Genomic DNA, 26,569 nt, shown 5'->3' with positions numbered 1-26,569 from the left:
GATTTAACTGACTATGTTATTTCATAACCTGCCCACAAACAAACATAATGCATCACTGTATTTGTTAATTAGCCTTACAAAGTCATTTGGATGATAAAGTCTTTATGCATCACAAGCAGCGCTCGATGGCACAGTCAGAAATTATAATGAATAATTTGATAGCAATCAATTCACACATATGAAATTTACAGTATAAATTAAATAATTTTATGCAACGTGACATACATAGGAACAGGGTGTCTGTCAACAGGCATCAGGCATTTCCAGGGTAAATAAATACAGTAGCATTATTGATTATTATAGGACTTGCTATTAAGTTATATACAATCTAGTTTTGCTTTGCATCAGTCTTGCTAGACTGAGTTGTTTTCAAAACTTTACATGGTGTGCCTATTATACTGCCCCCTGGCCTCTGATTTAAGCATGACAACATGACAATAAATAACAGCAGTTTAGCAGAGTCTAGCACATCATGCCAAGACTAGGAATTCCCCCTTTCTCAGAACTCTGTTACACAAAGCTCACACTGCCATGTGGGGATTTACATTTGGAAATGTCCATACTCTGAAATAAACTGAGGGTCATCGGTTATCACTTTGAGTTAGACTGTCTGTCTCACACTGTTCCTTTAAGTCAGTGTGACTTGTGCTTATGAAGAGTAGATTTTATACAAATAAACCCAATATTTAAAAGAGAACCTGGGATTTAGCTGTGACAGAACATCGTGTATAATACAAAGGAGCCCAATTAAAGTATGCTAATTAAAGGTGATTCATGCTTATTAATATCATATAGGATTAACTAAGTCATGTGGTGAAATGGAATCTAATTATCATGCAGTTAATCTAATGTGCTTGTAAATGCAATGCATGTGTTGCCTCCTGTGGATAGGTGTCGGAGCATAAGTCTGGGAGGAGGAGGAAGAGGAGAAATGAGGCCTCAGTTGAGTCTAAACACCCCAAGCCACAGGTCTCCCTGAACTCACGGGACGTCAGGAAAACTGTCAAACTGGTGAGTATATCAGTCTCTCTCAACAATTTTTTAGTTGCTAGGCAACTGGAGAATACTGGCATGTCATATCTTCACTGATAGTTTCCGAGATCTAGTACAACAGAGACTACCCTGCTGAAATGAACAGCTTAAACCAGTTTAAGCTGGTTGCTGGTCTTATCTGCTTTAAGGTTGTCTTAGATGGTTAAAGCTTGTCTCCCAGCCTGGCCAAGCTGGTCTTCCAGCCTGGCCAAGCTGGTCTTAGCTGGTTTAAGCTGGTCTCCCAGCCTGGTCAAGATGGTCTTAGCTGATTGAAGGTGGTCTTAGCTGGTGTAAACTGGTCTCCAAGCCTCTCCAAGATGGTCTTAGCTGGTTTAAGATTATATATTAGCCTGGCCAAGATGGTCTTAGCTGGTTTAAAATGATCTCCCACCCTGGAGAATCTGGTTTTAGTTGGTTTAAGATGATTTTAGTTGGTTTAAGTTGGTATTCCCTGCTTGGCCAAGATGATCTTAGCTGGTTTAAGCTGATATCCCAGCCTATCCAAGCTGTTCTTAACTGGTTTAAGATGGGCTCAGCTGGTTTAAATGGGTTACCCGCCTGGCCAAGATGGTCTTAGCTGGTTTAAGCTGGTCTTCCAACCTGGCCAAAATGGTCTTAGGTTGTTTAAGCTGGTCTCCCTGTTTGGACAAACTGGTGCTCAACTGGTTTAGTTGGTTGGGAAGATGCCTGACCAGCAAAAAAGTGTCCAAAATCCTTCTAAAACCAGTCAAAAAGCTAAGGTTGGTTTAAGTTGTTTATTTGTTTTGTTTTGTTTTGTTTTGTTTCAGCAGTGTAAAGAAAGGTTTTGAAGTGTTTTTGCTGTCAGTCCTCATTCTCTCTCAATGTCAGGACTGTACCACAGGCACTGCCCACTGTCAGACCTTTACCTGCCCCTTGCTGGACATGGGCACCTCAACCACACTCATTGTTAAAGCGCGCTTATGGAACAGCACAATACTTGAGGTCAGTACTCAGTTTTTATTGGAAACTCCACTATCTCAGCTTATTACTGCAGACTCGCAGTAACCTTGTCAGACTCTCAAGGATAAATCGAACATTTTTGATGTTTATGAGAGTTTATGTGGTTTCAAATTGTATGCCCCAGGACTTGCCATTAGAGTGTGCTATATTAGAATTAATTATTTTTAGTTAGCTAAAAGTTGATATAAGCAGTGGTCCAGAAAGTACTGTATTTGGACACTTAAATCACACTGAACACAAACAAAGATTTTTAGAAGAATATCTCAGCTCTGTAGGTCCATTCAATACAAGTGAATGGGTGTAAAAATGTTGAAGCTCCAAAATCCACATAAGGGCAATATAAAAGTACTCCAGATGACTTTGGTGGTTAAATCCATGTCTTCAGAAGCGATATGATAGGTGTGGGTGAGAAACAGATCAATATTTAAGTCATTTTTCTTTCACTTTCTCCTTCTTCTGTTTTGGTGATTCACATTCTTCATGCATATCGCCCCCTACTGGGAGAGAATTTATGCTAAAACACAACTTAAATATTGATCTTTTTCTCACCTACATATATCATATCGTGTCTGAACACATGGATTTAACCATTGGAGTCATATGGATTACTTTTATGATGCCCTTATGTGGATTTTGGAGCTTCAAAATTTTGGCACCCATTCACTTGCACTGTATGGACCTACAGAGCTGAGATATTCTGAAAATCTTCAATTGTGTACTACAGAAGAAAGAAAGTCATACACATCTGAGATGGCATGAGGCTGAGTAAGTCATGAGAGAATTTTCATTTTTGGGTGAACTATCCATTTAATCACATCAAATGTGGATGCAACAAACTTTTTTGTGAAATGGTTTTCTCAAAGTGTGCATGTGCCGTCTTTCTTTCAAATAAATTACACTTGCTTTTATATGTTGTTATCTAATGCAATTCATCCATTTTTAAGTGTGCCTTACTATAAGTGTCTGTATACTTTATGGACCCACTGAATATGCAAATTGGAAATGTAATTGTGATTTATAGTGTGAAATACAGTGGCTAATTAAGTCACAAAGCCTTGATTTTAGCAATTGGTTTATTATGTGTCAGCATTTTCTGTATGTGACACTCATTGTAAAGTCTTGAAAAATAAAGTTTGTGCTGGTGTTTTCTCAGGACTACACTGGTGCAGAAATAATAGTGTATGGTAATGCCATTTTGAGTTTAAAAACAGACAAACCTACCATCAAGATGATCAGTGACACCCGTGAGGTACACACTCAACATCTTTGACTTTGCTCTTCTGTCTTGTAGAACTCTCTCCTGCATAACTTTAGCATAAGTGAGGGAGAATCAAATAAATATTAAAATTAGGCAATTTTCCTGTGTGTATTGTATGGCTAGACAACTTTTTATGCATTAGAGATTAATGACAGTAAACATCTTTTCTCTTTTTAGTTCTCAGTATTAATAGAGTCTGCAGGCACAGAAAATGGTCCATATGAAGCACCACTGTGGATAATCATTGTGTCTGTCCTGGCAGGAGTCATTCTGTTGGGTCTGATTGTCATTCTCTTGTGGAAGGTGAGGATCATTTTGTGCTTTTGTGCTTGAAATGCAGATTGAAGAAAAGTTGTGGATTCGAGCCTAGCCCACTTCGTCCAGCAATGTCTGTTTTGTTTGACTGCTCATATTTGAATCCTGTTCCCCAGTGTGGTTTCTTCAAGAGGGCCAACACCAGAGAGCTTTATGAGGCCAAGGCCCAGAAAGCTGAGATGAAAACACAGCCATCTGAAAAGGACCGCCTTACTGAGGACGACTGAGATTCATTGGTCTTTTGTGGGCCTCTGACACAAATTGCAAGTTTGTAGGTCCCACAGCCAACAGCTCTCTAGCTTTTAAAATGCTTGGCTTAAATGAATAGTTCACCAAAAAATGCTTATTCTGTCATCATGTACACACCCTTATGTTGTTTCAACCCTGTATGAGTTTCTTTCTTCTTTTTTCTCATCTACTGAAGTCATTCGATAGCTTTGGGTGAGGAACAGACTGAAATGTAAGTCATTTTTATGAAAGTGAAACAAAAATGAGATTTGAGAGCTGCAGCGGCATGGAGGATTTTTGTGAATTATGGCTTTTAGTTTAAATTTTGGTCTGTTCCTCAAACAAAACTATTGTATGACTTCAGAAGACTTAGAGTATACTACTTGAGTCATATGGACTACTTTTACGGTGTTTGTTTGTTCATTTTGGAGCTGAAACACATGCAAACACACACACACACACACAAAACTTTTTGATTGAACTTGATTGAATCTTGGACAATGGTTCCACGTGTTTGAAATGAGTTTTCTTAAATTAAATTACTATATAATCTCAATTTAAATACTTTAAATAGAGGGAACCTAATTTAATTGATTAAACCCAACTAAATTAGACATGTTAAATTATCTCTTAAATTAATTAAATGAATCTCTTTTCATTATAAACTAGCTAATACATTGAATGCTATCATGCTAAACACATGCTAAAGGGAAACACTGTGCTTTGATTAGCATAGCATTTGCTGAATGAGTAAAGCAATATAGATCATTTTCAACATGTACCTCTGCTCAAAATAAGCTCAAGCTCCACTCTTCGCCATAATGGTAACCTCAAAATTCCAACATAACAGAAAGTCTTCTAAAGCTAAACACAGCAAAACATTAAACACTAACACGTTTCCCCCTTTACATTCATCATGCACAAAGATACATTATATAACACGTAATTTTACAATTTATTCACCCTATTGTGTGCCATGTAGAGCATACTAGGAATTAGAAATCCCCTGCCCAGTTTCAGACAACCAACCAAAAAATGTTCATGTTGTCCCAACACAAAAAGATTAGGTAAAGCTTGAAAGCATTGAAACAACTCAGTTAATTTAAGTTCACTTGGTTTCATGTATTTTTTGAGTAAAATGAACAAGGGAGGATTCAGTAAAACTGACAATAGTGAAAGTTAATTTTTTCGAGTGCAGGCATAGTCCCCATTCACTTTCGTTCAATGGAAAAAAGCAGGTTGAGCGTTCATCAAATTTCCATGGAAGAATGAAATTCATACAGGTGTGGAATGACATAAGGGTGAGCAAATGCTGACAGAATTTTCATTTTTGTGTGAACTAGCCCCTCAAATACCAATAATGTTTTGCATGTAAGCTCCTCTGATACCGACTTTCTCCTTTCCTTTAGACCCAAGAAACGCAATGTAACACTTGCCTTGCCTGTGTTTTTGACTCATCATTGTTCTCGAAAGCACTAGAGGTTGTTTTTTTCCTGAAACAAATTGATATGTGAAGCTTTTATCATGTCCTCCGGCATTTGACGCTGCTATCTTGGAGATAGAACAATGTCTTAAAACAGCAACTGTATATTGCTTTAATCCAACTTCTGAAAGTCTTCCTTTGACAAGAGTAATAACTTCCTTCTGTGATACCGTGTTCCTTTCTTTTCTTTCTGTTTGAGAGCTTGCTTTCAACTGAGGCAACAAACTCCTGATTATCTTTTTTCTTACAGAGCTAACAAGCTTCTACAAAACCTGCTACAGAAATGATCACCGGTTTCATACATGCTCTCTCTGTCTCTTAATAATTCAGTCTCTTAATGATTTTGGTTGAGTTTAAAGAATTGTTTCACTCAGTTGATATACGGGTATGCTGATACAAATCTATAATCTCATGAAATGACTTCATTTGAGGCTGTCATCTTTGGAAAGGTGCATGCAGATTTCAGTCTTCTCAAAACTTCCCTGAATAATTGCTGCTCACCTTGCCACTGTAATTCTGCTTGTTAAGAGTATGTGGTATGTAGACTGCTCTCTCACAAGGTCCTTTTTGTATTCTTGCAGAGTGGCTTTTTTCAGCGGGCTGCTTATTTCAGATCTATGCCAAAATACCAAGGAGTGAAGATTTGTAAGAGGGAACAGTACCAGGTAAATCAGGGCTTTCTGATTGTGGACACCAACAAGAAACACTGGATCACAAACTGGACAGAAATGAAACGGTACTACTGATGAAAGCACTCTGACACTGCCTCTCCTAGACAGTGCACTTCAATGGTCAGAAGACTTCTGAGAATGTTTTAGTATTATTATTATTATTATTATTATTATTATTATAAAAATCAATGCAACTCTACTTGATTTGAACTTTGTCTGGATACCAGATGTAACCTTGTGCAGTACAAACTATTGGTCAGGAACTGATTATCCAGAAGTGTCATCTTAATGTGAGTGTGCATACTGGTTTTTTATGTTCATTTTGTTACTGTTTTTCATGTTATATGAATGTTTTATATGTATCTTAATTGTCTTTCTTTTGCATTTATCTGTGTGAGGATTTTTACATTTATGTCGCCTAACTGAAAATACAGTATTTCCTCTTGAAACTTTCAGATGCTTGCTAACATCTGATTGATAAAATGATTTGGCCAGTCGTGACTCACTCTTTCAGCCCTCTTTTTTGGTTCTTGATTTAGATATTTATATGGCTTTTATCAGTCATATTTTTATCTTGAATCGGGTCAAGTGCATGTGAAACATTGATGGATTCTTTTAAGAAGCAAACCACCAGAAATTAGTGCTGCATTCTTGAACGTGAATCATGTCTTTTAAGGCAGAACTGTAAACAAACACATACTATTCTTAGTCTATGCCATTGGGACAGTACCAACTCTCAAATTCAGCCTGTTTTAGCTCCACTCTGGTTTCAGATGTCGCTTTTTTTCTTTTTCTTTTTCTACATGCTCTTATGTTTTCATGCTCTGACTCTAAAAGTTTTTAGTGAATGGCATACCCAATGTTTCAGATATCTGGCGGCGGGGGGGGGGGTCAGGCTAGTATGTGTCATGGAAATGTGCTGATTACATTTGTCTAAATAGTTAAATTGTTGTAACCTGTCATGACTTTGTGGATATAATGTTTTGATGCAGTGATTTATTTTTGTATTTAAAATGTTTCATAAAGTAAGTGACTGATGTTTACATGTCTATTTGAAATGTTCGTGTGTCTTTTAAAATAAATGCTGTGCTATCATGTGTCAAGAGATCTGGAAATCTAATTGTCCGAAAGTTGTTTATCACACAGCTCGCGCATTAATTAGCTCTCAAAACTACCTTAGAATAATAATAATAATAATAATGTGATAGCTTAAAAATACAAAGTGAGCATGTTTTGCGGTTTTACCAGTCCTTAATGCGAGCTCATTTTACTAAATGTATAAGTAACGAACATAAATTTGGTGATCTCTAATCCGGTTAAGCCTATCGCCAGCATGAACGTAATTGCATTAGAGTTTGAATAGATGTCAAAACTAAGCGCATTCTCAAACGAGCGTCACGGGAGCGCGAGCCCCGCCTGCAGCAGGATTAGCGCGCGCTAAAACCTCAGATCCGCGCGCACGGGCAGGTAACGCAGCCAACACTATACATGACTCAAATAGCACAAACAAGGATTAAAAAGAAAGACATTTATTTTTTTCTGTTTTGCAACGCGTGATACCAGCGACTAATCTATTCCCGGACTTTAAAGTTTCTATGCTGAGAACTGTCAAGTGATTTTACGTTTGGCAAATTTCATACTACACCTGTGCTCTGGGTCGCGACATTTGGAAAGGACGATGTTCGTCGTGTTTGAGAGTGACTGGACCGCGCGAGTCCGCTCCGTTCGCTACGAATGATGCTTCAGACTTTGACTCAAGTGTTATCAAGTTAATTACCTGAAGCGAAGCGTGGTGGTCATGGACTAGATGAAGAATGCCGCACGTTTGGGAGTTCGTTCTGATTCTCAACGTTAATGTCATCTTTTTAGAAGGTAAATTGTGTTCAGACATGAAAAGCTCGTACTTGTCGTGGCCCGAAAAGAAAGTGACAGTTTCCTTAAGCTGTTGTCAGCTCTGTAATTAATGCATTGACAAATGTTCCGTTAGGCTTATGATGCATTTATATCCAAAGCCACGTAAAAAAAGACGTTCTTTTAAAGTGTTATATATTGCTATCACCCAGTGTTATTAGTCAAAACACAATGCATGGTTTTTACTGTCCAAACTGAATGTTTAATATTTTTATTTTATTTTTAAATGGGGCAGAAAAGGTTATGAGCAAAGTTTGTTCCCTATTTTTTTATTTTTTTTTTTTTTTTATTTTTTTTTTAATGGGGCAGAAAAGATTATGAGCAAAATTTGTTCCCTATTTACATTTTTTTAGTTTATTCTTTTTTTTTAATGGGGCAGAAAAGATTATGAGCAAAATTTGTTCCCTATTTACATTTTTTTAGTTTATTCTTTTTTTTTAATGGGGCAGAAAAGATTATGAGCAACATTTTTTCCTTTTATTTATTTATTTATTTTTATTATTTTTTTTTAATGGGGCAGAAAAGATTATGAGCAAAAAATTTCCCAATATTTATTTTTTTATTTATTTATTTTTTTTTTTTTGCTTGCCATTGTTGTTTCCATTATGTCTTCTCTTTTCCTTCTCACCTTGCCCATTCGCTTCTCAAAAATGAGCTGTCCATGGTGCTGAATATTCGGAGACCTTTCCGTAATGAGGGGGAAACATCTTATTGTAATAGCCTATACCAGAACATGCTTTTCATTGCTAAGAAATATATAGGAGAAGGATACCCTAAAAGACAAGAAACATACTGAGATAAGTGTATAAAATTAAAAAGTACTATGAAAGAGAGAGAAAACAGTTGTGAAGTTTTCAGTGAGTCGTGTCTTGAACCTCAGAGTCTAAGTTCTTTTGCACAAATGAGATTGACGTCAGTTTCTCTCCCAGTGATGGAGATCACAAACACAAGCTCAAGTTAGATCTTCCAAGAGTTGGATACAGTATGTGCATGTAGGATTTGCATTTGAAAGTCGATGTAATCAGTTTGATTTGAGGTAGGCTAAATCTAATGCAGAAAGGAGGACTGTATGAAGGATAGACCTAGTTAAATGATTGGAGTTGATTTTCTCATTTCAGTCAGTACTACTATCACGATGACTCATGCATGTCTAACACAGGCAATGAGACTGAGAGTTGTAAAAGAACTGTAAAAGCAAGCCCTCCAGACAGAATTTTCCTTATGTAAAATGTCTATATATAGTATAAGCCTGCCTTACAATGGTCAATTCAGTATCACAGTGCACACAGGGAATCTATTTTAGAGAAATACACAATAGAGGATATATGGCAGGGGCTCAATTGAGTGTCAGCATTTTGTGAATTTCCTGGTGTATGAATCCCAAGTCCTCGCAACTGCACATGTAGCAAATCCATGCAATCTGTCTCCCGACTCTTCCAAATACTGCAGAGTGTAATTTCAGAATAGTGGCTTCCTACCAGTGGTATTAGTGAAAATGCGCAGGCTGCTCATATCTCAGACACAGATGTCGATAAATTGGTGTGGAAGCAAATTGCGGCCGAGTGCTCCTCTGCCCTATTCATGATGGGCACATCAAAGTGGGCTGGCATGAGAGGAGAGCTATGGTGTGGTGTATTAAAGAGCAGGCCAGGGTGCTTGACTTGGCAGTGGATATGATGCAAGCTGCAGCCAGGAGCCAGAGGGAGAGAGGTGAGGGGAATAGTGATGTGAGATAACAGAGTGAATTCAGAATGCAGGAGTCTGCTGCCTCTCTGACCTACTTTTCAGCTCCGCTGATAGGACACAGAGCAGAGGATCCAGAATGCATCTGTCGTCATTTTGTAAATTTGTTTTTCGGGCAATTAAGCCGTGTGCTAGGCAAATATTGAATTGATACATTTACATATAACTCTCATCTACAATTTTTCTCAAATGCATTGACTTGGACTTTGACTTGAAATTTCCCACTAAACACTGTGTGAATGTTTAAATGTGCCTTGAAATGTGAGAAGAAACAACTTCATCCTCTGATTTGACAGCAGAAACTTCTCTCTATGGGGAGCTGAGGTCTTTTACAGGTGTGACTGCTTTTTCAAAGTGCCATAGGTGAGTGATTTTTATTTTTTTTTTTTTGCTTGCAGCACAGCCGGTGTCATCAAAGCTTCACGATGGTTGGTGGGCATACAAAGATGTTGTCCAGGGGAGCTTTATACCTGGTAAGCCTTTCAAAATAAAAACAAAAAGATGAGACTATTCAGAATGAGCCTTGTCTAGAATCATGCTGTTTGCCCCTAAGACTTTCAAGGTATGCATGAATGTACCACATGAATCTTTCTCTGTACCAATTCATATTTGATTCTGCTTGATTCAAACATGTTTGTATATATACGGCGTGAAGGGTCTGGTTTTTAAACAATGACAAGAAAAGATGTTTAACACCGATTTGCACATGCTGCATCAGGGCTTAAATGTAGGGGTTCTAGTTAAATTTTTGCTTACATACCAACACTAGATTAATTAGTCTGATGCATTTTAGTTTGCTAGATGATGTATGTGAGAGTCAGCATGAGTAAAACAACCTTAAGCATCTTACCAGTGAACAAGTTATAATCCATTTTTAAGGTTTATGGTTTCAATTGATTTATGCTCACTACTGCAGCCACTTTATGAGTTTTATTCGAAGTACTTCATTATGTAGTCAGAGTAAGCAAATGTGCTGTATGTAGCTAGTCAAGGAGCTCTTGGTACGTTGACAAGGATTATAATAGTACTTTGTTGTTCAGTATGCTTAAAAGCTTTTAATAAGAAAGAGATCAATAGTTGCCAGGGGATGTTGAATGTTTCGTTAGGAATGGTCTTTTTATATTCACAAAAGGCAGGCTTGGTCTGCTTACAAGGACACAGCCTATTGCATCAATCACAGCTGTAGCAGATATCAAGTAAGCCCCACAGCAACTCATAAATATATGTATTGCACATAAATTTACCTCTTTAGTAAGTGTTTTGTGAGGGAGAAAAGCTCTCTGGATTTATTTTGCATAAATGTCCTTGAGACTTAAAAAAATGACTAAGTGTAAAGAAAGAAGATGAGAAAGCATTCAAAGAGCAAATGTCATCAGTTCCCAAGAGTATGTCTAGATTAATCTGAAGACATTTCTCACAAGTATACTGAATACCTCGTTTGCTTGTGCAATGGTTTGAGAAAACTAAAGAAGCATATTAGAAGTCATTTTTAAACGTTTGTGACACTTGTTCAGCTGTCAAAATATAGGTTATTCTGTTATTCACTGCATTCATAGTTTAAAGGTGTACTTTGCCATTTTTTGTTTTTTAGTTTTCAGTTATTGCATTATTCACAGTCAGCCATGATTAATTTATTCTACATCCAAAAGTATCCAATAACATGAGATAAAGCAAGTAGGATTTGTCTGGTCGTGTGATCTTAACACGCAAGTTGACCCCTATGAGAAGACCTACTCCATGTAAAATTAAAGACCACTGAAATGACTGAAGTCTATTCGTCCAACATGATCACATTGGAATTCGTCATGCTGCTCCTGAATGTTAATGAACTCTGAAATTGACCCCATTCTGGTGAATTACTGACAAACGCTGTCTACCACCAGACATTTTTGCATCAACTGTTTTCACCTTTCCCTGTGGCTCGACTAATAATGTGTTGCTTGAGCAATCTCTGAGACACAGGTTCTGGTCCCAGGGAAGCCATGAAGTAATTCCGAGGTTGCGTTTTCACTCTAAAGTAAAATTTTTACTCCCATGATGGTTAGATTTAGGTTTTGGGTAAAGCCGGCGCCACACTAGCCTATTTTTCCAATGATTTTCAGGTGTGAGCTTCATTAACATAATCGCAGGTCAGTAGGTGTGAGACGAAGCGTGCACTAGCGTCTGTCAGCGGGAGGTTGTTAATCACTTGACCGTCGGGACTCTCTGCTAAGTTAATGGTTACAGCAGCGGGGAAAAAAAGGATCCAACATGACAGAAAAAGTTGTTCTGTTGCTGGGGCGGGCTCTTGTGTTGTCTATAAGTGACCAATGAGCTTCAATTACTGAAGAAATGAAAAGACGTCAAGCTGATCTAAATGTTTTCATCGTACTCAGCTGCATATCATCACAAACTCTGATTGTAATCCAAAGTGATTCTGTCACCAAGTGTTTTTCCTGCATTTTCTCCTACATTAAAATGACTAATGAAATCAAAAAGCAGAGGCACAACAGTCTGTTTTTATTAAACGTAATTTCTTAACTCACTGAAAGCTGCTTATGGACATACGTGTTCTACAGCAAGCCTCCAGGGGATAAATACACAATTTTACACTTTCATAAGGTAAAGTTACTCCATGAATCACATCCTAAATCGCTCTTTAACAATTATTCATACTCACACAGGTATTCCTGTTGTTATTTTGATGTGCTCCATGTGACAGGGAATCAGAGAGTGCTGCGGTGAGTTGGTACTGTATTTTTGTCACCCCTCTACCATTCTTAATCGACAAGTGTGTCATACCTCCGACTGAAGAGAGCGAGATCTCAGTGGCCTGATTTTATTTTGAGTTGTTTTGAGTCTGCTAGTGTGATGCCAGCTAAAGGGCATATGGTTAATAACATTTGCATTCCTGTTGACTGTATTACATAATTTGCAACTAAAAATTAAACTCACTTTTGGCGCCACCATGTGGACATTTCACTTCAGCAACAATTCCAGCTACTGCCACTGGGGGCAGTGGTTCGAATGTACATAAGTTTAGACTGATTTCAGCTGCAGAACTCGACCTCCTGTCGCCGAATTCACAGTGTGATTAGTCAGACTTGTCAAAAGTTCTATTCTATAGTTGTAGCAAGTTTTATTCAAAATCACTGAGTGCACCATTAAGTATAAGATGCAAGAAAGATTGATTCGTCATACTTATTGATTCATCATATGCAGGACTAAGTTGTCCACGGTCACTTTGATCCTTGCAGTCACATGTATTAGCTTTCATCTCTTACCATTAAAAATGTCCATTTTATTTTAAGAGGTTTAAGAGCCTAATTTTAGTATAGAAGGAAGAAGTTCTTCTGCATTGTATAGTTTTGCCTCATCAGTTGAATGTGATACACAAAAAAGTATCATGATTGACATACATTATTTCCCATCCAAGTCATGGGCATAATCTAACTTCAATGAGATATGAACATACATATTCATAAACTTGTCTTTAATGTGTACATATTCATAAATTAATATTTCTGTTCTGTCTAGTGTGAGCTTATAATATGCTTTATTTGTTGTAACAGGAAAATCCCACTTTTTAACATGAGAACACATTCTCTTGAGGGTTACACTAAGGTTACCAAATGAGATGTTCTACTTTTAAAATGCAGTTTGCATTTAGGGAACAGAACAAGTTGATGTCGAACTGAGGGCTTACTGCATTTTTTTTTTTTTTTTTTATAAATCCTTGATCAATGGCCTGGAGCTGCCTTATGTGTTATTGTGTTACATTTTAATTTTAGTGCAGTGTAACTTAATGCTGAGCAATCACTAGAGTTTACTCTTGAGTATTAGAAGAAAGCTTTTTGCTTTTAACCTGTAAACATTTTAACAATAAGCAATAATGAACTTTTGGGCTCATATTGCAGAGGTGATTGCATTTATGTGCTACTATTAGCGGAAAAATTAGAAGCAATGCACCATTTTACTGTGATTAAATGTCATATATTCTCACATCAGCATTTGTGCTCAGGGGGTAAACAAACGTTGTCTAAGCAAATTTTAAAGAAACATTTCCTAATCTCTTTTTCCCATCTAGAAAAATTGGACTGTTGAGTAAATTCTAAGATGCACAAATGTTCAATGTCACTGGGCCTCCTTCACTCATTTATTTCAAGAGCATTTCTGTGTAAATAATTCGTAAAAACCATTCTTGCATAAATTGTCACATTCAATTTAAACCAACAATTTACATAAACCATTTTACAAAAAACTTTGTTCTGCTTATTTTTCATGAATAAAGCCCATTTTATGTGGACAGAGAATGCAAAAAAGTTAACATTTGTTGCATTCAAATGTATCCACTAATGCCATATTTAAGACTTCATTTAACTTTCAATATTATGCAACATCAGTATTCAGTCTTGCATTGCATTTGAATGTGTTTTATTATATCAGATGATGTATCATTTGTCCCTTGTTATACCTAAAAAGCACTGTCAGAGAGTTCTTAATTGATGTATTGAATCCCAAGCCAAACCTGGCACAGATCCCTGAGGGTGAGGGTGCCATCTGTCTACCACTTATCAATTGCTTCAGCAAAATCACTGTATCACTCGAGTTTGCATCTGAGGTCAAAACTCTTTGCTGACTTTACCAATGGATTCATACAAACAGACTGAACATGACCTCAAATGTGAACTCAAACATGACATTGGACGTTTCATTTATTTATTTATTAATTTATTATTTGTCTTTTTTTCTCTCTCTCTCTTTAAAGGGATAATCCATGCAAAATGAAAGTGTTGTCATAATTTACTAACTCTTATGTTGTTCCACACCCGTATGACTTTCTTTCTTTTGTTTGAATACAAAAGATATTAAGCAGTTAGTCTCAGTCACCAATCACTTTCACAGCAATTTTTTTTTCTTTTCATAAAATGAAAGTGAATGGTGACAGTCTATCATTCTGCCAAACATCTCCTCTTTTTTTTTTGGTTTCATGAAAGAAGTAAAGGGTTTGGAATAACATTATGGTCAGTAAATGATGACAGATTTTTTGGGGGGTGAAAAATCCTTTTATGTGTTCTGGTTTTATTTGCATTTTTTTTTTTTTTTTATTTTTTATTTTTTTGCATTTCTCTGTTTTTCCTTCTAAGCTTATACAGCTAGGATCTGACAAGTTTATGGCGTTTGAAATTTAAATCTCTTGTGTTGCTCTCATTATGTACAGAATGCATAGAATTATGGGCCCAGCTGGAACCCTTCCACTGGAAGTGGTTCCACTTCGAAATAAGCACATTTTTATAACCTGTTTCACAGTTTTATAAGCAGTTTTGTAAGTAGTTTCATACTCCATCTGTCCTTGACATTTAAGGAAGCACAGAGTGAGGAATTTGAAATCTGAAAAAAAAAATGAAACTGATTCTATGTAATGAGCTCAGTGGCTGTTAGAATGTCAGAGAAAAGCAGGATAACACCTTAGTTTGATCAGAGTTTTGGTAACAATCATTTATTTAGGTCAATGTACAAAGAGATGCTGAAAATATACAAATTCTGTATAAATACCTTTGATGCATTCGAAGGAAGAGAGCTTGTTTTATTCCACTGTCTCCTACTATATATTAATCTCAAATGCAGTTACTCATTCAAATGTAATACCCCAACACATCAAATTCATGTAGTCTAGTCCAGTTTCACTGCTAACCTTTCACAGAGCTAAACAGGATGTGAGGAAAATCAGGTCAGGAGATTGCTTGTTCGTAACAGTGATCTGCTGGTAAAATCTGTTTATAATCTCATCCTATGGGGATAAAAGGTGTTACTCTCTCCACTGAAGCATCCTAGCTCTTGATGATCTAATAAGGCTGACATGGACAGTGTATAGAGATCAGGGTCACAAAATCACCATAAGTGCTCGTACTGCACATCTGCTCTTGCTCACGTTCCAGTCAGGCTCAGTTCATGCTCCTCACGTTGGATTTTTCCTCTTAATGACTGGAATTCCCCTGATGTTGGGCTCTTCCCTTCATCTGTCATATTGCACTCTGGGGTTCAGTGCACTAATGCATCTCATTCTCATCAGTGGAGCTGATTACTGTTTTTGGATGGCAAAACATCTCAGAGAATAAATTAATCATATAAGGTCAAGTATGTCCTTTGGGTATGTGGCTGCCTAATTCCATCTGTGTTTCTTTTTTGCGAGTTTGTTTTTCTGTGAAGCGAATTGCAATAATAGGCAGCTCTTTGGTTTGGATGCAAGAGCCTCATGATAATGATCTAATTTTAAAAGAGAGCTGACACAGTGACATGTAATTAAGTGGTCAAATTGATTGCTAGACAAAAGTTTGTTGCAAAGGATATCACAAACTAGAATGAAACCCTAAATAATATCAACACTGTGAATGGAGCTCACAGAGTAAATTTGGGATGAGCATTTTGAGATAATCCCAAACATATCCACCACCTATCAGATCACGATCCATATACAGCCACTGCATCAACACTATACTTTTTCATTAAAGGAATAGTTCAACCAAAAATTATCTGTCCGTACTTTCCCTCAACCTGAATAACTTTCGTTATTCTGCAGAACACAAATTGAGATATTTCAAAGAATGTTTTGATCGTTGATTTCTGTAGAATAGCAATTTAAAGTGATTAATTTAATAGCTGTGAAAAGTGCACGAAAGTGTCATAAAAGTTGTCCATGCTACGTGTGTCTTCTGAAGACAAACTATCATTTTGTGTGATGAACAGAGCAAAATTTAAATTGTTTTTCACTTTCAAATCAAATCAAATAATTGAATTCCTGTAAACAAAGCACAAACCAACTATGGCAACATACCAATAACATACTGCAAAAACTCATTGGTTCTTGTGTCATGGTGTGGTGTAAAAAGTTTTCACTACTTTTAATCCTTTATGTTCAATGGGTGCATTGATTCTTGTGTCATGACGTTTGATCACAATACACCCGAGAAACAATAAGGTCTGATAGTATTGACGTGTCATCCTATTTTATTTGGGCTCTGTATACAAGAGTTGATCAATGCGATTAGATTTGATTTGAGGGTGAATAACAACTTTTGGTCTGTTGATCATACAAAGTGATGTCTTCAGAAGACTTGGAAAATGGCACACAAGTCGCATGGACTATTTTTATGACACTTTTGGGTGCTTTTGTATGCTTTAAAGTAAGTCACAATCAGCTGCAATAGTATGAAAATCAGCCATCGTAACATTTTTTAAAACATCTCCTTTTGTGTTCATGTTAATGCTCTGAATTTCAGTTCTTCAGAAATCAACACTTTTTTGTTTTTATTTCATCAGTGCCATCTTTCTGGGGACTAGTAAACACTGCCTGGAATCTTTGTGCAATTGGGAAGAGACAGTCACCTGTAAATATCGAAACTAGTCGTATGATTTTCGACCCCTTCCTCAACCCCCTACAGCTCAATGCAGGGCAACGGAAGGTAAGTACTGGGAAGGATAAAGCTCTTTATTGTACTCATGGCTTAAGGTAACAGTAACACTTTGATTGACAGTTGCATTATAATACTGTCTACAATATCTGTATGAAGCATTACTGTATTTTAAAATAGCTATTTTCTGCAATATTTAAACCGCTAGAAGATGGACAGTCACAGAAGACATAGATATCATTGTTATTCATAATTCACTGGGATTGGGAAGATCAGGATTTTGAAGATCGGGTCACATTGTGTACCCCAGTTTAGCAGCTATGACCAGTCCATTTGTCAAAAATAATCAGTGTATTCACCTCTGTTGCTGTTATTTAGAAAGCTAGTTGTTTAGTTTGTTAAAGCGCACAGCTGAATTTTAATTTAGGAGTGACTTCTTTTATACTCTGTTGGCCAATGAACCACATCCTCAATTATATTCACAAAGCATAGCAGGAGAGCTTTCCAAATTAAGCCTTTGAAGATGCGCCGGCTTGATGGCTAATGCACTACACCTAGTTTGTTACACCGGCGTAGTAATGAGATCACTAATTCTCTCTGGGACAGAAAATTGCTTGCCATTTGCTTTCAATGCCACGCACCTGCAATCGGTCAGCATATTAGTGTGACTAAACTCATTTAGCATTTATAAATATCATCCAACATTGACACGGATCCAGTTTTTGATTAAAGATGGCTTGTGTATATCAGATATTTTGCTCTGACCTCTAAAGGGATTTTAGGCTATAGTTGTAATAATGATCTCAAGTGCAATAGGAGGGATTTAGTCCAAAGACCCAAAAGGGAAATGAAAGAGTTAATTTCTCATTTAACATCCTCTTTTATGATTAATGCTGCTGTGCATCTGCTGGGGGAGATTAGGCCGACTCACCATCTGTGCTGACAGGGCCTGTCAGTGAAGAATTCTCCAGTGAAGCTCCAAGAGGTTGTGGTTGTAGATGATACACCGTAGTTCATCTGATCTCAATAATCCATTAGTACCCTGGACTTAGACAAGAGCCCAAACAAAGGGTGTTGGTGTTTATTTTTAGGAGATTATTTTCTGGTCCTATTTGAAGAGACCCAATTACATTTATTAATGTATTGCTCCTTTATGCTTGTTATGAATGTGTTCTCAACGTGTAGAGTCGCTTTTATTCCTAGAGAAAATTTCACTGGAGACCTAAATGTTCTCAGTGAATTCAAGTCCGTTTGATTGGTTAGCTGCATTGGTTACCGGAGGGCTGTTTTGTAATGGGGATTTATGCAAGGTTTTATACTAAACTTTGGGCTGTATCGGAAACGTGTATTGTCTACTCTAGATCAGATACATTTGCTAATGTTTTCAGGTGGTGGACCACTTTAACAATAGAACTAAAATTTTGAACCATTTAACACCCCACATTTCATTAAGGTATCTCATTTGGCATAATTTTCACTGTTCCTGTCTTGAGCCACTGATCAGTAATTTTGCTAGACTGCTATTTTGGTCTAATTTCATTTAGCTAAACTAGACGACACAGTAAAAAAATTTTTTACTGTGATTTTACAGTAAATTCCTGGCAACTAGTTGCATTACATTCACAATATATTTTACAGTAGTAATTCGACAACCTATTACAATGAAAAGACAACTGTATACTGTGACTTCACAGTGAACTGGGCCATGAAATGACTAATGTAGCAGTGCTGTATTGTACAATCACAAATATTAAATGTGTATTTTTTAACTTGCAATGTTTGTTAATTTTCACCATTGTTGGATTTTGTATGCTGAGAGAGGATATCTGTGTGTACCTAGTTGCCTAGTCTGCTTAAAGTTTATGTGCAGTAACAGGTCAATCATATCACAGCATGGTATTGCAAGCATTACTCATTGTTTAATTACAACTATGTATTTTTTCTCACAAATGTACCATAAATTATAGACTATAAATCTGGTTCAGACTTAATCAGTCTCTCAACTGAACTAATTTTCTCCCTGCCATACAGTGCAAAGAATAATGTTCATAAAACAATTGTATCAGCTAGGAGAAAATGTATATATAAGACAAAGTTCCCATTCAAAGGGCAGTGGCGGAGCTAGGGCGTGGCCAGGGGTGGCCGTGGCCACCATGGACCAAAGCCTGGCCACCCCATTGGCCACCCCGCATTGGTCATTTTTTGTCTTGGGCACAATTTAGTTTTTAGAGATGGAACTGTCTCTGTACAACCGCAACACAGAGGAGTCTTAACATGTGTGCACACCAAGGTCGCCGCACCTCACTGTCCCAGGTGTCACTATAATTCATTGTTATGGGATGATTAGTTGGTCCCATGACTAATTCAATGTTGGTCCCTTTTGTCAAATATAACTATTTTGTTTATTTAGGTCTATTTCATTAAGCCGATCAACTCACAGACCACTTTGAATCTTGCATTGACCGCCAGTGATTTGTGGACCACAATTTGAGATCCACTGCTCTATATGGACAAACTAAATATGTGGAATATATTACATGTAAGGCATTCATTAATTCTTGATGGAATTTCACTCAAAAATGAAAATTCTCTCTTAATTCACCCTCATGCCATCCCATATGTGAATAACTTTTTTTCTTCTGCAGAACTCAAATGAAGATTTTTAGAAGAATATTTCTGCTCTGTAGGTCCATACAGTGCAAGTGAATGGTGACCAGAACACTGAAGGTCCAAATATGACATAAAGGCATCATAAAAGTAATCCATACGACTCCAGTGATTTAATCAATGTCTTCAGAAGACTCCTCTGTGTTGCGGATGGAGTGGTGGTGGTGTAGTGGACTAAAGCACTGAACTGTCAATCCCCACAGCCACCACCATTGTGTCCTTGAGCAAGACACTTAACTCCGGGTTGCTCCAGGGGGATTGTCTCTGTAATCAGGTCACTGTAAGTCGCTTTGGATAAAAGCATCAGCCAAATGCATAAATGTAAATGTTAGCGATCCAATGGGTTTTGGGTGAGAACAAACCAAAATTTAACTCCTTTTTCACTATAAATGTTGACAACGGTCTCCATGGCGATCGTGATTTTAAGCTCGAATACACTTCCTATAGCGCCATCTAGCACTCTGCGCATGCGTCAAGTACTAGGAAGTATAATTGAGCTTGAAATCGTGATCGTGTCTAGAGACTGCAATGGCAAGATGTACAGTGAAAAAGGAGTTAGATTTTGATTTGTTCTCACCCAAAACTGATTGGATCGCTTCAGAAGACATTGATTAATCCACTGGAGTCGTGTGGATTACTTTTATGATGCCTTTAAATGATATGCGGACCTTCAAATTTCTGGCCACCATTCACTTGCATTGTGAGGACCTAAAGAGCTGAGATATTCAGAAATGTTTTCACAAAATTTTCATTTATGTTCAGCAGAAGAAAGTTATACACATCTGGAATGTCATGAGTGGGAGTAAATAATACGTAATTGAATTTTCATTTTTCAGGGAATCATCCCTTTAAGTTATTAAATGGAAATATTGTCTTATTTGTGCTTAATCTTATCTCAGCCCTCTATTTTCTGTATTTTTGTGGATAGTGAAATTATGAGTGTCGTTCATAGTACTGTGACATAGTTTGGTTCGGCTTAAGTTGCCATTTTACATTGAATAAGGGCCACAGACCAAAGAGAACATAATTAGCTCCTGCTGTGAATTTATCGAGATGAAGTGTCACGATTAATTTATTGCTTATTCTCTTGTTCCTGAGGGATCGGGAGTTTTTAAACTATCCCAAGATCACAAATGAGCCATCAATATTGGCTAATTTGAAATACCCCCGTTCAAATACATTCATGGATGCACTCATAGCTGTTCACAAAGATGTTGTTGTTCAGTAGCATGCCATAATAAGACACACTTGCTTCCTAATTAGTAATTATAACTAGAAAGTTGCCTTAACATGCCAGGTGTTGTTTTCTATTTATAGGTCCTCTTGCTACTTAGTTCTCACTTATTGCCTCAGCAGCAAGGGTGTTATGCGCCTGTATTTATAGGGGGGCACCAGTGGCCACAAGACTCACCCACAAGACATTATACAGTTACAAATATATGTTGTGATGGTTTAGGGGTAAAGCTTATATTTTACATGCAAGGGGACATGCCATTATATTTAATCCAAGGCAAATTGGAACTGTTTCAAGTAACATGAGGGTTTGGTGGACAGAATTGGCAGTTTAAAGCAAATTATCTGCTGAAAGACTGACTAAATTTAGACAATTTAGTTTTAGACAAACTTTTTTGACCAACAATAAATGGGCAACTTAATGTGATAGTTCACCCAAAAATGAAAATTCTGTCATCCATTGCTCTCACATTATTCACTCACATAGTTCCAAACTCATATGATACAGTAAACAGATTGGATAGTTCTGACAGACTGTAGGTTTTTCAAGGTAAATCTGGTTGGCAGTGTGCAACTGCTGAACAGAAGTGTTATAATGCCCATTCAGTGAACTATGTAAGTGGATTTTGAATGCAGCTTTTAAAAAATATATATAATTAAAGTGATAGTTGACCCAAAAAAAAAAAAATAAATAAATAAAAAAAATATACTGTCATCAATTATTCTCAAGTTGTTCCAAACTCATATGACCTTTTTTTTTTCTGTGGAACACTATTAGAGATTTTAGGCAGAATGTTAGCCTCAAGGGTCCAGCACACTTATGGAGAAATTCTTCTTCGTTCAGAGGTAAAAATATGTTTGAAACAGCTGAGCAATGACACACTGTTTGCGAACATTCAGACATGCTGCAGTGGGAGGCTTTTAGAGGAGCATTTAAATAAGGGAACGCTCGATGACTTCATGCCTCATTCTATGAGAATTCACACAAGTGAAAGAAGCTGTTTTAACCACTCGATGATGATTTGAAGTAATATAAATGCAGTAGATAATGTGTCATTTGTAATGTTTACCTTATGCATTCATGGCGCTAATGCACTAACATGCTATATTTGGCCATAAAAAGCACCGATTACACTCTGTTTTTGTAATTTATGATGACACTGATACTATTGCAAAGATGGGTGTGTAAAAGAGTGTTAATGAGCAGAATACAGACAAAAGAATGATAATAGCCATCTCTTACTTTGGGCAAATGTGTGAATGGCTTTTGGCTGCAGATGGCACATGAGTGAAAGGGAACTTAAGAGCATCTGAGTAGATTTGATTCCTTTTGTAGAATGAGTAACATAAAAATCGCATGAAATGTCTTTGGAAAATGTCTCTACGCAAACAACCGTACAGATGTAGGTAAATTTGCACCAGTTCGCTAATAACTCTGCACACCGGTGTGTTCATGATTTGACTGATCTTAACTGACTGAATGGGAATTAACTGTCAGCCTCAAAGCAGGTGGAGCTCCAGGTCAAAGCAACCAATGATGTGGGCCAAACGCAGTAAGGTGTTTAGCAGCCGGTAAGAAGTTTTCCTGAAAGTTCTCCCTGGTGAGCTGCAACAAACCACCAAAACGACCTTAAAAACACCTTTGTTCACACTCGTTTGTTCTTCGATTTTGTAGGAAATATGCAGGGGCATTCAGTCACCATTCACTTTCACTTTTCTTTTTCCATACAATGAAAGTGAATGGTGACTTAGGCTAATATTCTGCCAAACATCTCCTTTTGTGTTCCACAAAAGAAAGAAGGTAATACAGGTTTGGAACAACATGAGAGAAAAAAACGAAGAATTTTCATTTTTGGGTAAACTATCCCTTTAATTTTTTTAAGTTTCACAATCCACTTGCATAGTTCACTGAATGGGCATTATAACACTTCTGTTCAGCAGTTGCACCTGCCAACCATATTTACCTTGGAAAACCCCTTAATCTTTTAGAATTCAATCTGTTAACTGTATTCATGCCTTTTTTGCAATGTCCAACAGTGCATATAATGCCTTTTAACCTAGCCGGGTGAAACTCTTTGTCCCCCAAGAAGTCCATTACACGTTGTAAATATATAGTGGTGGACTTGGAGTCACTAAGTACATAATTTGATCGTCAGAGATGAGAAAGGCAGGAGAATCTGATCTAGAAAATATAACCTAAGTGTCTTTTCAGGTCAGTGGAACCATGTACAATACAGGTCGGCACGTTTCCCTGCGCCCAGACAAGCTGCACCTGGTGAACATCTCTGGTGGGCCGCTGAGTTACAGCTACAGGCTGGAGGAGATCCGGCTTCACTTTGGCAGTGAGGACAGTCGGGGCTCAGAGCACCTGCTCAACGGCCAGGCCTTCCCTGGAGAGGTGAGCTAACAAAAAAGCCTAGAAATACATCACTGGTGTGGGACTCAATTAAACCTGTCTCCTTTCAAAAATCTGGGTGCTGTGATAAACCCTTGAAGTTTTGGCAATGAAGCAGATGAAATTGTGACATTAGTCCCTTTCATCACAGATTTTTTGAACCACTAGAAAAGATCTATTACCCTCAATCTGGTTTTCTTTAACAAGAAGATTAAATAGTTACCAGACTGCAATGACATCTCATTTGAACTGCAATTCAATAAAAATCTTCCAAAGCAAATCCATTTGCTGCAACTTTTACTAGAGTGATAAATTTGAGCAGTGATTTCTCTGACAATGTGTGGATTGTGCTGTGTCGCTGAGTTTGCATTATTAAATCTTTTTTATTCGAGATTACGGGCAAAGGTCAGGATTACAGAAATTCTTTTTTAAGAAGTGATTCGAGCACAAGGTAGATAAAGCTGTGAAACAATTGGGGAACAAAATGAAATGTCTTCTAGTTTGCAAAGGCAGTTGTTAATTGGTCTTACGCTGAATCTAAGAATGTTAACGTATGTTTTTATGAGACAGAAGGTCTGCATGGTGAAAACAGGCTGTGAATATGGGCTTCATCCGTCACACAGGTGTTTTTAAAGACCCCATAATATCAGAATTGCAGTTTTGTGGCTTTTAGTCAATGTTTGTTAGCAGAGAAAAAAATGTAGTATTCTCTACCAGAAAAACAGACCAAAAATATTGCTGATGCATCTTGCATCACTGGTGTATCTATATTTTTGCCCAGTGAAATGCTCTCCAGAATGAGAATGTCCCTCCCCCAAATACCAACTGCTTCTGACTAGCAATAGAGTACAACAGTCTGGTTCAAGATGTTAAAATCCCATTACTTTTTTCCATAGATGAATTTATTTTTACAGTTAACTGACAACCCTTTAAAGACAGACCTTCCATGAGCTCCGAGGTTGTTCATCGATGGTGCATGCTTCTGTTGATGCCATCAGTCTGTAGTATTTCAACTTGTTTAAAAATCATGTTTGATAGTGGAGATTCTGGTGGACAACTACATTACCCGTGGCCCAGCAGAGAAAGATCCACCAATCAGAGAAATGCGGCCAAGATGTACTGTGAATGATGCAAACTAGTCAGTCTCCCTTCATTCCCTTCAAACTACTGATATTTGTATATATAAGAATATTTCACAATTAACATAAACTATATTGTTTATATACTCATAATCAACAACCTAAAATCAATAGTTTTATATATTTCCATTGTTTTAGATTCGATTATGTCATTCTCAATGCTTCATGGGAGTGTAGTTCGTGCCCTTGTGAAGTAAACAATCTTACCTTTGTCTTTTTGTCCAATTTTTAAATACTCATTTGCTTCAAAACAAAGTTTGTAATGTTGTGATTCACCTGAGCTGGTTGGTTTGGTTCATGGCTTAGAACTCTTTTATGAAGGATTTTTTGAAAATTCTATAAATGAATAATAAAAGAAATGAATGGGAAAATACTTCGGAACTCAGCCGTCAAAAAAAAAAACAAAAAAAAAATGGGCGGCACTGTTGCTCTCTATAGCAAGTTGCAAATCCCTCTTGCAAATTTCAAGAGGGATGGTGTTGTCAAACATTTATTTTATTTTTTTATGGGGGGGGTCTAATGCTTATGGGTTATTGAAAAATAAGGTTGTCCGAGGTGTTAAAATGAGAAATCTTTTAAAAATCTAAAAGTTCTTAGAAATGTAATCTTTGTTTCAAATTTGGTTTCATAAATTTTTGAAAATCCTTTATAGCATTTTATAAAAAATTTTTTAAAATTGTCATGTGGTGCAACCATCAAGTATTATAATACTTTCTTTGCACCTTAAATACATGAGCATTTAAACAACTTCGTCATTAATTTCAAAAATGTTTTCAAAAACATTCTTCAAGGTAAAAAATATTTTTATAAATATTATGAATTTTTGAGTCAAAAATGTCAAGAAGTTTTGACTTGAACAAAATGTTCCTTTTCATAAAAATGTCAAAATGAATATCAGATGTTTTTTTTAAACTTCATACTCAGTCTTGAGGGTCTAAAGGGGTTATGCTCTGTTTTGTGGTTTTTATGATCAACACAAACAACAAAATGGCTACCTGCATGTTGGTTACACCTAATGACTTTGATTTGGTGGACAAAAGCATTTTTAAATATTAATCATTTCAATTGTTTCACTGCTACTTTTTTTTTTTTAAGAAATAAAAATAAAAGATTATTCTACACTACTCATGCCAACATTTCTTTTTTAAGGAATTTCAGCTTTTAATGAGACTTTTTATTTATTTTTTTTATTTGTTTTTACTGTCTCTGGACACCACATGACATTTTTTAATTTAAACCCTAGAAAAATTATCAATAAAACTTTAAACTCAGGAATTGAAAATGCAGTATGCTCATCATAGAAGAGGTATATTCAAGTAAATGATTTATGTCAATTGCATTTTTTTTTATTTAGTTTTATGTATTTTTAATTTAATAGATCTGGACAAAAATGAGCGTCACTTCATTGAACCTTACACATTGCCACAATATGCACCTGTTACCCTGTGTAGTTGTATTTTATGATGAATTTGGTGAAAAGAATGCACGTTATGATCATGAAAAGGGTTTTCTCTAGATCACTCCCTCACAGTGTACTCCATTAACTGAACTAGTAAAGGAAGTTTGGGCTGTTTCTATGAAAGATTCTTAAACAGTGGTGTAAAAAAGTTGTTCTACACACAAAAGAGTTAAAAACATGTACATGTTGTTTACACATTTCATAGCAATATCTTACCTTATGTTCTCTCTCTCTCTTTTTAAGAAAGAAAAAAGTTTTCCTTGAACTGTTCTCTTGGCCATTTTTGAAAGTCCGCGAAACTTTTGAAATCGTGCATTACCTTCAGTGGCGTAAGTTTCATGTGAACACACTGGGAAGAACATGTCAACCCATCGCTAAACTCTGACATACCTGTTTGCCAGTGTTTTCAGAAAACCGGCATCTTTTCGCTGTGGAGAGTGTTTGCGCGCTCAGGGTTGCCAGATTGCGTGACTAAATCAGATTTCATGCTGGCAGAATATTTCCAAACTGTACAAGTGTAAAGGTTTGATTGAAGGATTTAACCTATAGAAATCTGGCAGCCTCACACATGTCAAAATCCAATTTTGACCTGTTAATCGCAGTTATTTAAAGTCTGTTATTTATCAAATGTAGAGAATTATATTTTACTTGCATGATTAGTTC

General features: G+C 36.8%; 2 protein-coding genes across 9 annotated transcripts in view; both read left to right on the top strand.

The window, feature by feature from the left end:
- Positions 1-6,142, top strand: part of itga3a (integrin, alpha 3a) — a 32,507-nt gene extending 26,365 nt beyond the window's left edge. Inside the window, exons 21-26 of one of the 7 annotated variants that reach the window (XM_051715411.1) lie at positions 892-1,011; positions 1,882-1,995; positions 3,167-3,262; positions 3,449-3,574; positions 3,703-3,849; positions 5,879-6,142. In XM_051715411.1, coding sequence (XP_051571371.1) covers positions 892-1,011; positions 1,882-1,995; positions 3,167-3,262; positions 3,449-3,574; positions 3,703-3,813 — 567 coding nt within the window. In that variant the 3' untranslated portion in view covers positions 3,814-3,849; positions 5,879-6,142. Of the gene's footprint in view, positions 1-891; positions 1,012-1,820; positions 1,996-3,166; positions 3,263-3,448; positions 3,575-3,702; positions 3,858-5,223 lie in introns of those variants that run through there. The other 6 variants (XM_051715410.1, XM_051715409.1, XM_051715407.1 and 3 more) reach the window with 6 other exon arrangements.
- Positions 6,143-7,757: 1,615 nt separating this feature from the next.
- The window catches only part of LOC127451034 (carbonic anhydrase-related protein 10-like), a 35,884-nt gene continuing 17,072 nt past the window's right edge, over positions 7,758-26,569 (top strand). For both annotated transcript variants that reach the window (XM_051715517.1, XM_051715518.1), the window contains exons 1-4: positions 7,758-7,840; positions 10,021-10,095; positions 16,922-17,064; positions 23,126-23,311. In XM_051715517.1, coding sequence (XP_051571477.1) covers positions 7,783-7,840; positions 10,021-10,095; positions 16,922-17,064; positions 23,126-23,311 — 462 coding nt within the window. In that variant the 5' untranslated portion in view covers positions 7,758-7,782. The remainder of the gene's footprint in view (positions 7,841-10,020; positions 10,096-16,921; positions 17,065-23,125; positions 23,312-26,569) is intronic.

This window comes from Myxocyprinus asiaticus, chromosome 13 (assembly GCF_019703515.2).
Source record: "Myxocyprinus asiaticus isolate MX2 ecotype Aquarium Trade chromosome 13, UBuf_Myxa_2, whole genome shotgun sequence".
Lineage (NCBI taxonomy): Eukaryota > Metazoa > Chordata > Actinopteri > Cypriniformes > Catostomidae > Myxocyprinus > Myxocyprinus asiaticus.
Note: the sequence above shows the minus strand (reverse complement) of the source record. Positions and strands in the feature narration are given on the sequence as shown.